This window comes from Enhydra lutris, unplaced genomic scaffold, assembly GCF_002288905.1.
Source record: "Enhydra lutris kenyoni isolate GAN:26980312 unplaced genomic scaffold, ASM228890v2 scaffoldscaffold2, whole genome shotgun sequence".
Lineage (NCBI taxonomy): Eukaryota > Metazoa > Chordata > Mammalia > Carnivora > Mustelidae > Enhydra > Enhydra lutris.
In genome coordinates this window covers 69,813,698-69,828,584 of record NW_019154086.1, presented here as the reverse complement: position 1 = coordinate 69,828,584, position 14,887 = coordinate 69,813,698, and the positions used below count along the sequence as shown (strand labels likewise).

Sequence of the window (14,887 nt, the reverse complement as noted above, 5' to 3'; positions counted from 1 at the left end):
ACATATAACATATATGATGTGTACATGATGTGTATGATATATAGGATACAACATAATATGTATGTATGTGTACATATTGTATATGATGTATATGTATATAATGTGTACATATTTATACATATATTTTCTTTTATTATAAAGTGTCATATAACACAAAGATAAAATGCAATATCACAGCAGAATAACCATCATGTTTATCTAGCCTCAAGCTGATTCTTTTTTCTGTGAAAATTATAAGACTTGATACACTAACAATAAAGTAAAATACCCAACACTGTTTTGCATGTCTTCTTGCAGAAAAATATTAACTACCTCCTAATATCAAAGAAAAATTTCTGAAGCATGTTTTCCTTCTGATTACATATTTTCTTAAAGCAAAAGGCCTCAAATTAACTATATTTGACTTTGTGGATTTTTTTTATTTTAGTGGTCTACATGGTAAAACATAAAGCTTAAGCTTTTAATGAATTTATAGTTTAAAGTTGATGACATGCCAGCAATAATAGCTTGCAGCATGTCTCTAAATTTTATATTAACAAAAAAGACTTAGACAATTATAGCTATTCAAAGTACTAAACTAATATTTTAAAACCTGATGTTTTGACATACCTGAGAATCAACACTTTTTATTTATGTTGCTTCTACTCTGACCTTAGAAAATGCAAATTACAGATATAAATGGATTAATTTACTCTTCTACTAGAATAAAATACGACTTTCTCAAGCCTTAAAACATGCTGAGTATTAAACATTATAATCCTTTTTTTTCCTCAAAGGGATTAATTGCAGGTTGAGTCTTTTCTTTCATCATTTTAAAAAGCAAATAGTATTTGTGAACACTATTATTTCTACTATAAATGGAAGTTTACACTAGTTTCAGCGTTTTATATATATATATTTAAATGAACAGTGGTTGATATACAATATCATATTAGTTTTAAGTGCACAACAAAGTGAGTCGACATTTTACATTATGAAATGCTCACCATGATGAGTGTAGTTACCATCCATCACTATACAAAGTTATTACAATATTATTGATTATATTCCCTATACTGTAGTTTTCATCCCTGTGATTTATTTTATAAGTAGAAGTTTGTACCTCTTAATCCCTTTTACCTCATATATTCCTTATTTAATGAAAATTTAATCATTCTTACCCGAATCCAGACCTGGTGTATGTACCATATATCATGAAGAATAGCAGTCTGAAAGAATACAAAAGAATTCTGAACATAGTACTGAAGAATGAGACATGAATGCTTTTCTGAATATGGGTATGATTCAAACAGACAAGTGCAGATAAATCTACATGAATATTGCATCTGGTTCACTGAGTGGCTTATAATTTTGAAACTGTCACATGTCAGCAAATATATCAACACTGCTAGAAAATCAAAAAGCAAGTACATTTCTGTTAAGTGAAATTGCTTCTACCTCACATAAGATAACCATGACTATATTTTAAATAAAAAGTTAGCTTTTAAAAAATAAGTTTTACTTAGATTTTCAATTTGTCTCTAAGTGAAGAGAGCTGAGCACATAAAAGAGCTCAACAAATATTTGAGAATGAATATCTATATACATGTGTGTATGTGTATATATAAATATGTGTATTTATATGTACATACAATGTACAACAATGGTCAAAGAGTTACAGTTATTCTTTTGGAATCTCAATATAGCCAAAGGTCATGATAATTATATTTTCATTCATGTTCTTTAAAATGAGTTTTTACTTAAGAGGTCATTATCTTCTAGAAACACAATTGACAATATCTAAATATAGAAAGCATACTTTTATTTTAATATTGATGAAAATCTTGTAATTTTTTTTCTTAAAAACCAAAAACAGAATATGACTATCAATTACTTGACCAGGTAAGTAATATATTATGTCATGCTTCACTATGACTTATTTAAACAAACAAAAGTTGTGTATTGTAAGTGAACTGTAGGTCGAGGTAAATATAGAAATCCAGTTTAAAAACTGAAATCTAACTTTAGAAAGGTCATGGAAATATATTCTTTGACAGTAAGTAAAAAATTGTTGGAAAAAATATTGATTGATCATCAGTATAATGAATCCTTAACACTTCTAAGAACATTTATTTAGACTTAACAACTTACATTATAAAGCAGCCTTTTAATTTTACAGTTTGCAAATTATAAGCTGAGTCTGCAAATACCCATATGGTCAGTCAACATCAGTAAGAGTGGTAAAATCAGTAGTAAAATCAAATTTTACTCCTTTAAGTATGAATATATAAACTCTATACTTGGTTGTCTTTTCATAAGTGATTTGCATATATTTAAATTGGCGTGGACACCTTTAAAGAGAGGCAGTGTTTGAATTTGTAAGTAGAGTGAAAGTACAGTCACCAATCAGAAACCTTCCTTACATTCCCCAAATCACTTGGATTTCACCTTTCTCTCCACGCAGCTGAATTAGACGTACGACCTCTTTTTCGCTGCCCTTGTCTCTCCGCTTCCAGTTGATTTTAAGCCAATAACGGAACTTCATCTACCACATATGACACAAACACGACAGTAAACACATCAAAGGGGAGGATCCTTTCTCTTTCGGAATTCTGTAAGCGTGGAACGCTGACCCTTTGCTCCTTGATCTACCATTTCCCCAACACTTGCCACTGTGCCATAGCCCTCTGCCCACTTTGAATATATCATTCTACCCTTTATAATACCGCTATTTGCTCTTCTAGGTTCAGCTTTCTCCATTGCCATAAATATTTCTTCAAAATATCCTGAGTTTTGAGGTGGGCTTTCAACCTCACTAGACAGTGACTGAAAGAAAATGATGACGCTAATAACAATAACAGCGAATAAACTATTACAGAACTATTACAGAACCCCTCACTAGCGATATGGGTTGCTCGGCGCCGCCCTAAAAACAAAACAAAACAAAACAAAACAAAACAAAACAAAACAAAACAAAACAAAACACCGCATTAAGTTTAGTCTGAGAGCATTCCTCCTTCCTTTTTCCTTCCTTGTGTGAGAAGTCGCCTCTACCTGCGAACAGTGGAGGCATTTTTGTTGTCGACTAACCCCCTCTAGCGCCGAACTGGCAGCATTCGAACCACCGCTGCCAGGAGGGCCGAGCCCGAGGCTTGGCGGAGCTCAAGAAAGCTGGCGGTTTCGGCCCTGCCCTCTGCGCCCGCCTCGGCCGCGGGGCGAGGGCGTGAGGGCTCCGGACGCGGGACCTCTCTCTGTTAGCACTGCGTGTTGCCCCGGCCCTGCGCTGAGAGCCGCGTGATCCCACCAAGTAGCCAGTGAGTCCGCTGCTTCCCACCAACCCGAGCGCTGGGAGGGAGTAGGTGCCGCGAGGGGGCGGTTTGCGTGGAGAGAGCAGTCCGCTCGCCGCGCACTCGGCGACGCCGCGGATGTTGCCGCGCGCTTCTCAGCCTTCGGACTGTACGGAGCGCACGGTCCTACCCTGCCACGCCGGGGGCACCCCAGGGGCGCTCCGGGCCCCGGAAATCGCAGCATCCATGACTGCGACAATGCTTGTGACCTCCACCGCGGAGTCACCTCCACACGCGACGCGAAGACCTCAGTGAGCCGCGGCGCCTGGCACCCGCCGGTATCCAGCCTGATGTGACTCTCCTCAGCTGCTTGCTCTCTCTTTTTGGTTTACTAGGACTCGAAGCCGCGGAGACGGCCACAAAGTTGAGGCGCTCGCCAGAGTGGGCAAGTTTGGGCGATCCGAGCTGAGGAGGGGTTAGGTTGGCGGCCGCCACCAGGCTCGCCCCAGACCTGGAGCACTGGCCCACAGCACTTACCCCCTCCAGCGGCGGAAATATGAAGTCAGGGGGAAGCGGTGGCAGGGGCTGACTAGTCCTAAAGCGCTCCGCGCTGCTGCCGGGAAATGGGAAGCAAAGTGCTTGGGGGACTAAGTCCGGCCTCAGAGATGCATAGAAAGCGGCTGCCAAGGCCGAGGCTCTTCGCGCACGCGGCGGAGTTGGAGGTGTCGGTTGTACAAGCGCTGCTGTCGCCACCTAGGCGAGGTGCTGGGGGCGCAGCCCGTACGTAAGCTCGCTTGGACTACTCGCGGCCTCGCGGAGCCACCTGGGTTGCTCGGCTCTGGCCACACCGGCCCGAGGAGTGCCCGCGATCCCCGTGCCACTTCACAGCTGCTGTGTCTCTCCGTCTTTTGGCTCCGCAAGTCCCCACGTCAGTCCGGAGAGGCTCTCGGGCCGCCTGAACTGCCCGCTGCACCTGGTCGTCCCTCCCCTTATTACCCCCGTGAGGCGCCCTCCCCCGCCACCTCGCTCCCCTCCCCCAAACCACAGCCCGAGCTCGCTCCTGCGCGCGCGCTCTCCCGGGCCCAAGTGAATAGTCCTCGCGCGAGCGGGACACGGTGGTGGATGCAATTCCGCTCGCTTACAGCCGCCAGGAGGTCCCTGGCGCCGCAGGCAGCGTCCTCCTCCGAAGCAGCTGCGCTTGCACCTGGGCAGCCTGGACCTTCGTGCCCTGTCCCCGGGGCCTCGCGCGGGGGGCGCCCCGGGACACCTCCTGCGGGCCGGGTGGAAGAGGAAGAGGAGGAGGAAGAAGACGTGGACCCGGACCCCTACCCTACGCAAAACACCTGGCCTCGCTGCAGTCACTTCTCTTTAAGTGGGACAAGAAGAGAGCTGGGGAGAGTCATGGGGGGCTGTGAAGTCCGGGAATTTCTTCTGCAATTTGGGTTCTTCTTACCTCTGCTGACGGCTTGGCCAGGCGACTGCAGTCACGTCTCCAACAACCAAGGTAAGGGACGGGGAGGAGAAGGGGGAGGGGGCAGGAGGAGGCGGGTGCTCTGTGGACCGGTGCATTGGTAGCCTCCTGCAGGTAACTTCGTCCCGGGGTAGGCTTCTCTGGGCTCACCACAGGAAAGGTCGAAGGATGTCCGCTTACCAGAGCGCCGGGACCGGCGACCTCAGGAGTTGCTGTCCCTTTTGCTCCCAAATGTCTTTAAACGGATGTGTGGGCATCAGCAGCAGTTGGGTCCCACCGCTGGCGGCCGCGGGACCTCTCCCGGCAGTGCTGTCTCCGCAGGAGGTCAGGCTCCGTGGCATAGGCTTAACGGACTTACGGCCCTTCGCGGTTGCTCGCAGCCCGGTAACATGTAGCTTCTCACTTGCCTTCATGAAAGCAGATAGCTCCCGTTGTACTCTAGGACCAGATACCAGCCTTTTGCGTGTGGTAGCTGTACTGCCCTCGCCCAGCCGCAGCCCCCTTACCCCATCCAGACCGAATGTAGACTTGTTCGAAATTATTCCTGGACCAGATGCCCAGATTTATTTTTGTGGTTTCTTCCTTGAGATGGCAGGGGTGGGGGTGGGGCGCGGGGAGACAAACATTAAGTGTGAATTTCCAAGTTGTGAATATCCTATTCATAAAGTTGAGTCACTGGCAGATTTTTTAGCAAGACGACTTTGTTTCAGTAGGTAAAGTGTAAAGTGAAACTGAGTAGTATGTGAAAAGTGGAAGTCAGGTTTACCAAGTAGAAAACACTGGGAATTTTGAAGATTTTCTTTTCTTCTGTTCAACAGTCTTTATGAGACATATCTCAGTGGATTTCTGCTATGAATATTTAAGGATCTATAAAAATATCACCTGCATAATCTAAATCCCTTGAAGCAAGCTGCGGACCTCCATAAAAGTTTTCCAGCATGTACCTGGCTCCAGCATGTACCTGGCTGGATGCTTTCGTTGGCGCTGTGATGACCATCAATATGTCACCTGTTATGTCACACTTTTCTAAAGATCTCAAATATAAAACTTAAGGTATAGTTACCAATTAACATGTAAGGCCTTGAAATAACTTGCGGATATAAAAATGGAGGTCAGATGACATGAAAGTGTGCACTTGCTTTGTGAAGATGAGAAGGTTAAATGAGAAGGCAAGTAAAACAACACAGCCTTTTTTGTTGTCAACATAAGACTATTTTATTTTACTTGGAAAGACAATCATGCAGAATAAGTATCAGTTCTTATTTATATGGCTGGTACTTTTGACATGTTTTCCTAATTTCTTTCTTTCTTTCTTTCTTTCTTTCTTTCTTTCATTCTTTCTTTCTTTTTTACCTGCTAGATTGCAATCACAAATGCATATGTAAATTTGGAAATCATACATAACTGTCATGCCTTTGAAGATAAAGAAAATAAGTGCCACCTATAGTGCCATACTTGTCTGTGGTGGTGTATACCTCCGCACACACATTCCTTATTTGTTTCCATTGGCATTACATATTGAAGGAGTAGTTACTTAATATATCTCTGTGAAAATAGAACATTGTAAAAAATAACATAAATTATTTACTTGAACTTTTTTTGTAGGGAGAGAAAAACAATTTTTAATAATCAGAAATTCAGACATTTATATTGTACTATATGTTAGTATTTAGTATGTTAATATACATCTCTTTAGGAGCCTCACTAAAGAGAGTCATTTACCAGAAATCTTTAATGGTTACTTCAATGCAATAATTTCCTTAAATCAGCATTTAGTTTCTCATTAAGTGTCTGTGATGTACCAGTTACTATCGTAGGCCCTGAGGAAACTAACATAAATAAAACACATATAAGAATCTCCAAACAACTAAAGTGCCATTCTACCAAAATGTGTCAAGTATTAAAGTATAACCTTTCACATTCATATTAAATTTAAGGGCATGGAGGAGTTATTTGTTATCCTTTTGCAATAATTTTTATTTGTTTATTGTAATGACTTTCCCATAGTTTTTAAAGATGTCTTACCTAAAATATTTACCATGTATATAATTTATGGGTTTTCATCAATTAGCTTAAACAATGTCTTGTGAATGAATAATACTCAGTTTACCCATCCATTAAGTAGGATCATTAAAGGTAGACTACTAAAGCTCTGAATTTTCACTGTTACAATAGAAACACAGGCTATGCATAAGATTATAGTTGACTAATATTTTACCTAAAGTCTAAGCTGGGTAAAATTTAGGAGTTCTTCAATACAAAATTATAGAGAAACTATGCTCAGGTATTTTTATCATACACAAATGATAGCTTATAAAATGCTTTATACAGTCTAAACTCATAGTGATTAGAAATTACGCCTTATGTTATTTTGAAATAACTTTTGAATACTGAAATCATCAAACGAATGGTTAAAAAAATGTCAAACTTCAGAACATTATTATTAACATTCTGGTGATTTTTTTAACTTGCAGTTTCATAAATAACATGAATTAAAACATATCAGTTTTTAAACACTGAAAACAGGCCATTACAGTGCGTATACAATATAAAAATAATATAAAATGTAAATTAGATTTGTTATACCCATGATAGTAAATATTAGTAATATGATTATTATTTAATTTTAAGGAGATAGCATTTGTTTTCCTAGTAACTTTTCCTAAGAGTTAATGGAATTTGTTTTATTTCTTAAATTTGTTAGAGGGCAAAATTTCATTTTTATATAACTTGTTTTCTGATTAAGGATATTCACAAAGTAAGTTTTTTAATGTTACTTATCTGTTTTTACCAAATTATATAAAAATCTATCATGGTTGAAATGAATAGATTCACCTTCTTCCCCTCTCTTATTTTTCCATACTTAGGCAGGGTAAAATGAAAATGACAAAAAAGTGAACTACCTAATTTTTAACATGGTGCTTAACAAGGTACTGAGAGTAAATTGACTATAGGAAGCATCTCTTGCCCTTTAACTGGCTCTGAAGCTCTGCACTATAAAGACAAAATAAATCAATTTGACTCTCTCTTCCTATTACCTAAACCTCCTTGAATCGATTGGAAAGTAGAGTTGCTTCCTAGATCACTTTATCTGATCAAGTAAGTGAAAACATGATTTGTGTTCAGATTTCTCTTATTCCATTACTTTTCCCTCTATTTAAAACCACAGTATTTATTAGGTTTTGCCAATTTTTATTTAAAAATAACAGATTCTACTTTTTCTCTGCATAAGCTTTTATTTCTGTTCTGGAAATTTAGGTAAATATAAAGCATTATCTTGTTTCCTGTGTAAGTAACCAAGTTTATCAATTATAGTGGTTAGTAGCCACCAGGGGTCCATTTATTCAAAGATTACTTTGCTTTAGCAAATAGTACTGTATAGCCAAAAAGAGTTCACTTATTTCTTCAGGTCATGTTTCCAAAAATAATCAGATATTGAAATAATTCATTCAAGCAAAATATGGTTTGCACGTAAGGGTCTAGTGAAGTCATTTTACTACCAACATTGTGTGAGTTGATCTTTTGGTTTTTTTCCAGGGAACTCAGGACAAATTAAGTAAACAAGCAAAACAATAGTCTGATTTGTTAGTTTCATTGAATTCATTAAATGGAATGTAAAATCTACTGATTTGTTTGTAAATACAGGTGAGCATAACTGAGCAGAAAAATATCTGCTTAATGAAATTTATAGCCTTAAATTAGTTGAACTTCCATAAGTATTGTTCACGAACTGTAAAACTAAATACTGTTCTTATATTTATAGAAAGGGATGAATCGAAAATTTTTCAGAAAGTTTAAGTCAACTTTACTGAAAATATTAAAAATTTTGTTAAATGAGAGAAACTGGATGACTTAAAAAGTATATTTTTAAAAGAACTCTAACCTAGATTAAATTTTTAGGGATAAACTATTCATAGTTGTAAAGGTGCAGAGATTGTAATCACATGCCTTCCTAATTAACTATAAGTACAAAAACAACCTACAATGTAAATTTATCATATATTTACAAATAGAATAAATCATTGTATAATTATTCACTATGATTAGTATTCAAAGTAGAAAGATAAAATCTTTGATATGTATTGATCATATAAGTATTGTTTGCTCTGGGTTTAGTATGAGACCATATCTAAAAACTTTTTCATGTGTAAAAATTATAGTGTTCTTTAAGAATCTCTTCTTCAAACCAGAAGTACCATGAATAAAGTGGTTTTATTTATTTATTTTTTTTTTAATTTGACAGACAGAGATCACAAGTAGGCAGAGAGGCAGGCAGAGAGAGAGGAGGAAGCAGGCTCCCTGCTGAGCAGAGAGCCCGATGCGGGGCTCGATTCCAGGACCCGGGGATCATGACCTGAGCCGAAGGCAGAGGCTTTAACCCACTGAGCCACCCGGGCGCCCCTTATTTGGATTTTCTTAAGAGGAAAAATATATATCTAAGGTATAAGACCAAATTAATGTTTACATTTTTAAACTTTTTTATATTTTCAAACTTTTCTGTATAGATTTGCATTACTTTTCCATTACAAAATTAAATGTTAAGAAAAATATTAGAGTAGAAATCCTTTTCTTTCTTCTCTCATCATTGCCAGTATAAACTAGCTCAAAAGGCATTATAGATTTCTTGTATTTCCTTCTCCCAATCTTTTTTCCCCATTGCAGGCACCGTGTTTCAGTCTTTTTCTTCACACACCTGAGTACTTCTGACCAAATACTGCCTTTGTCCAAAATGGTGAAAGGATAGATAGTATTTTATACTGTACATCAACCAGACTCCAGCAGTAATAGAAGTTTCTTCCTTGTCTTTGACTCAACACTTTTTGGGGAGTGTAAATACAGTGGAGATCAATACATATAGTTAAGTAATCAAAATGGGTTGACTTTGCCCAAAATACAGTCAATTATAATCAAACTAAACTTATACAGAGTAAATTTTTTCTACGCCTATCATGTTCTTTTTTAAAAAATAATTTAAAAATATTTTAAAATAATGCATATTTAATGCGTACAACATATGTGAGATACTGGGTCTATAGAATTTTGATCAATTTGTAATTTCATTAGAGTGGGAAGTGACATTTGAGCCACATTCTAGGGAGGAGAAAGCTAATCATAGAGTAGAGAGAACTGCATTCTAGGTATAGGGAACTGCCTGGGCAGTGATCTTGAAGGGAAATGAGCTTGACACATTTGAAGAAATGTGTGTTCAGTGTGACTGGAGCTTACTGAACACGAACAGAGTAGCACAGTGTAAGGTTTGAAAGATGGTTAGGAACTAGATCCTATAGAGAAGAAAAGGAGTCATGGTAAGAAGTAGTGTTTTAATATTATTCTAGGTAAAATGGGAAACTGTTGAGAGAGTTCAACAAATTTTCACTTTAAGAGCATTATGGCTAGTGAGCAAAGAGATAATTGGCATATGGCGAGAGTAGAATTAGGAGTTTGCCGCAGTTTGTTCAAGAGAGTGGTTATAGGGGCCTGACCTAGTGTGGTGGTAACAGAGATGGAGAAAAAAAGATGGATTTGAGGTGCATTTGGGAAGTAAAATTTATGGAACCATCTTATCTTTACAGAGAAGTAAATGTATATATTCAACATTTATATCATTTTCCCCCCATGGGTCCAAACAAATTTTTAATTACTTCCCATAAAAATTACCTTGCTATATATATAAGTACTGATAATTGACATGAGATATGAGGGATAGGGTGAAATACCCATTTTCTATTTTATTCAGCTCAAACTGTGGTTTGAAATGTAATTTAATAGTACAGTTTTGCTATTTCAAGTGGTTATACGTAACATGCATTCATACTGGATCAAATGCCATTTGTTAATGCATTTCTAACATAATTTTCCATATATAGCTGTTTTTTTTGTCAGAGAGGATAATGGCACAAGTGAATGGGTCCATCTTCACAAAGCAGTATAGTAATCCCAACAGAATCTAGTTTTTAGCTAAAAAGAGCAATGTTTAGAAGTTTGGCTTATGCACCAGTTTTATTCATTTCTGTTAGGATCAGATTATTATTATTGAAAACAAAAAAATCTAAATGATGCTAGATATAAAATAGATGTGTTTCAGATATTTTCCATTAATCTTTTTTTTTTCTCTGCATTTTGCTAAAATGAAGGGAAACCAACGTTCAGAAAGTTTCTAAGAGACACAGTAAATGAGATTTTAGGTTATATGATATTCTTGGGACAGGGGGAGGGAAGAAACAGGTTTTCCACTAAACAATAGTAAATTGCATGTCATTTAAAAGATTTCCCTGTCTAGTTAATTATCCATTACTTTGAGTTGTCTTTTAATAATATTATATGAGTACCATTATTAAATATAGGGAAACTAAATAGTCCTAGCTTAATAGGCATACATACTTAGGGTATATTTGGAAAATTCATACTCTAGAGAGACTTCATTTAAACATTTTCAAATATTCTTAAATATACATTCAAAATGGTAAATCTCACATTTTACTTGAGTGCTTAGAATGTTCTGAAAAATGCTATTTTTATATTTATTTTCATTCAGTAAACATTTAACTTCTTATGGGATATACAACTTCAGTTTTCAATAGTAGATATTTTAAAACCAAATGGAAACATCCACTCTTTAGACAGATATTTATTGAAGGTCTACTATTTGCTAGGTAGTGTACTTACCATATGTAAGGGTTCAAGGAGAAATTTCCCTCCCAGAAGGTATAATTCAATGACAAGTTTCCAGTCTCTTTTCAGATCTGGCAAGAAAAATTTGTTTCCTTAAAACTAGATACAAAGTCAGTTAGAAATGCTTTAAAAACACATTTTTATGTGATAATATATAGTAGTACTGATGATAAGACCTCATAATATAGAACATTTTTGTACCGCTTACTTCAAAGTAATATCTAATATTACATTTTATTTCAAAGTTAAGTCACTCAACAATCACATATTAAGCATCTCAGGAATTATGTTGGGTTCTAAGGCTAAAATGATGATTATCATATAGTCTCTGTTCTTTGGGAACTCAGTCTGCTCTGTTGATGTTGAATCATCTTTAGTTACTTGATAATTTTTATAAGATGAATAATTTTACAATAAGTGAGATTATTAGGAAGAAATGAAAGGGAGAAAAGAAATACTACCAAACTTTTATGCATTTTACTTGTGAAATTGATTCACAAGAATCTTCCAATGTTTTATGATGGGTATATATTTAATTATTTGAAGATAAAACAAATGTGCATCTTAAAAATATATTCATGGTACAAAATATATTTCACATATGTAATGGCTTTCCATGGACTGACATGTGGAGTGAGCTTTTGTTCAAAGGATATTAGACTGGCATATTTTGATGTGTTTATTTAAGGTGGTTTAATTATTAAAAACTGTAATTTATGTTGAAAATGAAAATGTAAGTTTCCAGTATGAAATAGCAGCAAGCATATCTTTTAATTGACCTTTGTAGTAAGAATTGAGGTTACAGTGTGTATTCTCAGTCCATGTTCTGAAAAATACATTCAGCTGCTTTTCTGGGATACTGATGAGTCCTCTAGCTTTTGGCTTGCTTGATGACCTGTACTTGGATATAAATGAGAATTCATCGCTCTTCCTCCTATTTCATTTCATAACTTCAGGTGTAAAAGTCATTCTTACTTTCTGATCATTGGAAATATACTCCTTTACTGGATGTTCAGGAGGTGGAAATAATTAATGTTATTTTTGTCTTATAATGTTAGGTATCTTTGTGAATATTTGGAGCTGATAAAAATTAGGCATATAGTAAATATATACATATTCATTTATTATGTTAAATTTAAAATAACGGTAGGATATATATTCTTTCAGGTTGGTTATACTGTATTATGATACTTATATTTTGTGGTACATGAATTTGCAATGAGAAACACATTATTAGATAGTACATAAAGGGCAATATCTAGAATAAGGAAAACATTTGCCCACAATTAAAAAAAGATCAACAAATTGAAATTTTCCTACCTATGATGTTTATTAATAGGTATATTTAAGCAAGTTAATAAGGATAAATATTTTGTATACTAAGAAATACATTTATGTATTCCAGATAAGAATTATCAAAAACTAATAAATGATTGTCCCTAAATTTGAGTTGAATTATATCTTAATGTATTTTGGTTTTTACTTTAAAAGGCAGAAATTTGTTCCTTGTGTCCCCCAACCCCCCTCCCCTTGTGTTCCTTGTGTCCCCCAACCCCCCTTCCCCCATCAACCCTCAGTTTGTTTTGTGAGATTAAGAGTCACTTATGGTTTGTCTCCCTCCCAATCCCATCTTGTTTCATTTACTCTTCTCCTACCCCCTTAACCCCCCGTGTTGCATCTCCTCTCCCTCATATCAGGGAGATCATATGATAGTTGTCTTTCTCCGATTGACTTATTTTGCTAAGCATGATACCCTCTAGTTCCATCCACGTCGTCACAAATGGCAAGATTTCATTTCTTTTGATGGCTGCATAGTATTCCATTGTGTATATATACCACATCTTCTTTATCCATTTGTCTGTTGATGGACATCTAGGTTCTTTCCATAGTTTGGCTATTGTAGACATTGCTGCTATAAACATTCGGGTGCACGTGCCCCTTCGGATCACTACGTTTGTATCTTTAGGGTAAATACCCAGCAGTGCAATTGCTGGGTCATAGGGTAGTTCTATTTTCAACATTTTGAGGAACCTCCATGCTGTTTTCCAGAGTGGTTGCACCAGCTTACATTCCCACCAACAGTGTAGGAGGGTTCCCCTTTCTCCGCATCCTCGCCAGCATGTGTCATTTCCTGACTTGTTAATTTTAGCCATTCTGAGTGGTGTGAGGTGGTATCTCATTGTGGTTTTGATTTGTATTTCCCTGATGCTGAGTGATGTGGAGCACTTTTTCATGTGTCTGTTGGCCATCTGGATGTCTCCTTTGCAGAAATGTCAGTTCATGTCTTCTGCCCATTTCTTGATTGGATTATTTGTTCTTTGGGTGTTGAGTTTGCTAAGTTCTTTATAGATTTTGGACACTAGCCCTTTATCTGACAGATGATACTTTAATATAACTGAAGATAATAGAAATGAAGTGTACAGAGAATTAAAATGTGCAGAGACCAATTGATAGTTTAGATAACTGAAATTTACTTTTAAATATGACACAGTAGCTAAGTGATTATACAGATACCAAAATGAAAGAAAAATAGAGATAGAAGAGAGCTGAATTATGGTATTACTTAGAAATTGAACCCATTTGGCAAAGGGGTCTCTCATTAGATATCTTGGATAAAATTCTGATTTAGATTCCTTAATTTCTGCAAGCATGGAAGTGTCTGTTGATGAGAATCTTAGCTGAAACTTAAACCCCAAACTGTAAATTTTCTTCCACACTCCCTCTGGATTTAAAGAATACTTAGATAATGTTTATTTTGTGACTGCAAGTGAATATAATATGAATATAATTAATTATATTAAATGTAATAGGAAATAGCTGAGCAAACTAGTAGAGAACATTTTACAAAATTGTAAGAGTTTTGTCAGTTTCCAAAATTAAATGAAATCTATACATTGGTGTCCTTGTTTACAATTAGTAAATCTCAACAAAAAACCAAGAGTGTAATAGGACAATTTTAGGATACTAGAACATTCACTCTTAGTTGGTTGTTTTATATGCATAATTGAGGGAGGGAGCAGTCAGAAAGAGGTCTCAATTTTATCTGGGAAAAAAACCTCAAATTTCAGAAGTACATACTGTTTGTATAATATATTGCTTACTATAGTTCAAAATAAGTAAAAATTAACATGCTTCAACTTTACTATTATATTTGTGACACTATATTAGAGCAAAAATATACTTATTGTAGGTATAATAACTTTTACTGTCTTACACTGCATACATAGTATAGTAACTTCATTTTGTAGTTTAGAAAAACTGTAGTTCACCCAAGTTATTAAAGATAACAGTTTGGTTCTTTGTTTAATAAAAATTAAATATGTAAGAATCTTTATAATATTCTCTAGTTTATGATCAGAAATCTGTGTATGCATTGTTTTTTTCAAGAGCCCTATTACCTAGTAAAGCAGAATTAAAATTTAAGAATTTATTTTAAAGGTTAGATTTTGAAAGATTTAGTATGCTTATTAAAACTAAA

General features: G+C 36.4%; 1 protein-coding gene across 2 annotated transcripts in view; it reads left to right on the top strand.

Moving 5' to 3' along the window:
- Positions 1-4,388: 4,388 nt before the first annotated feature.
- Positions 4,389-14,887, top strand: part of LOC111148333 (EPH receptor A6) — an 874,015-nt gene continuing 863,516 nt past the window's right edge. For both annotated transcript variants that reach the window (XM_022504851.1, XM_022504843.1), the window contains exon 1: positions 4,389-4,770. In XM_022504851.1, the coding sequence (XP_022360559.1) occupies positions 4,389-4,770 (382 nt within the window). The remainder of the gene's footprint in view (positions 4,771-14,887) is intronic.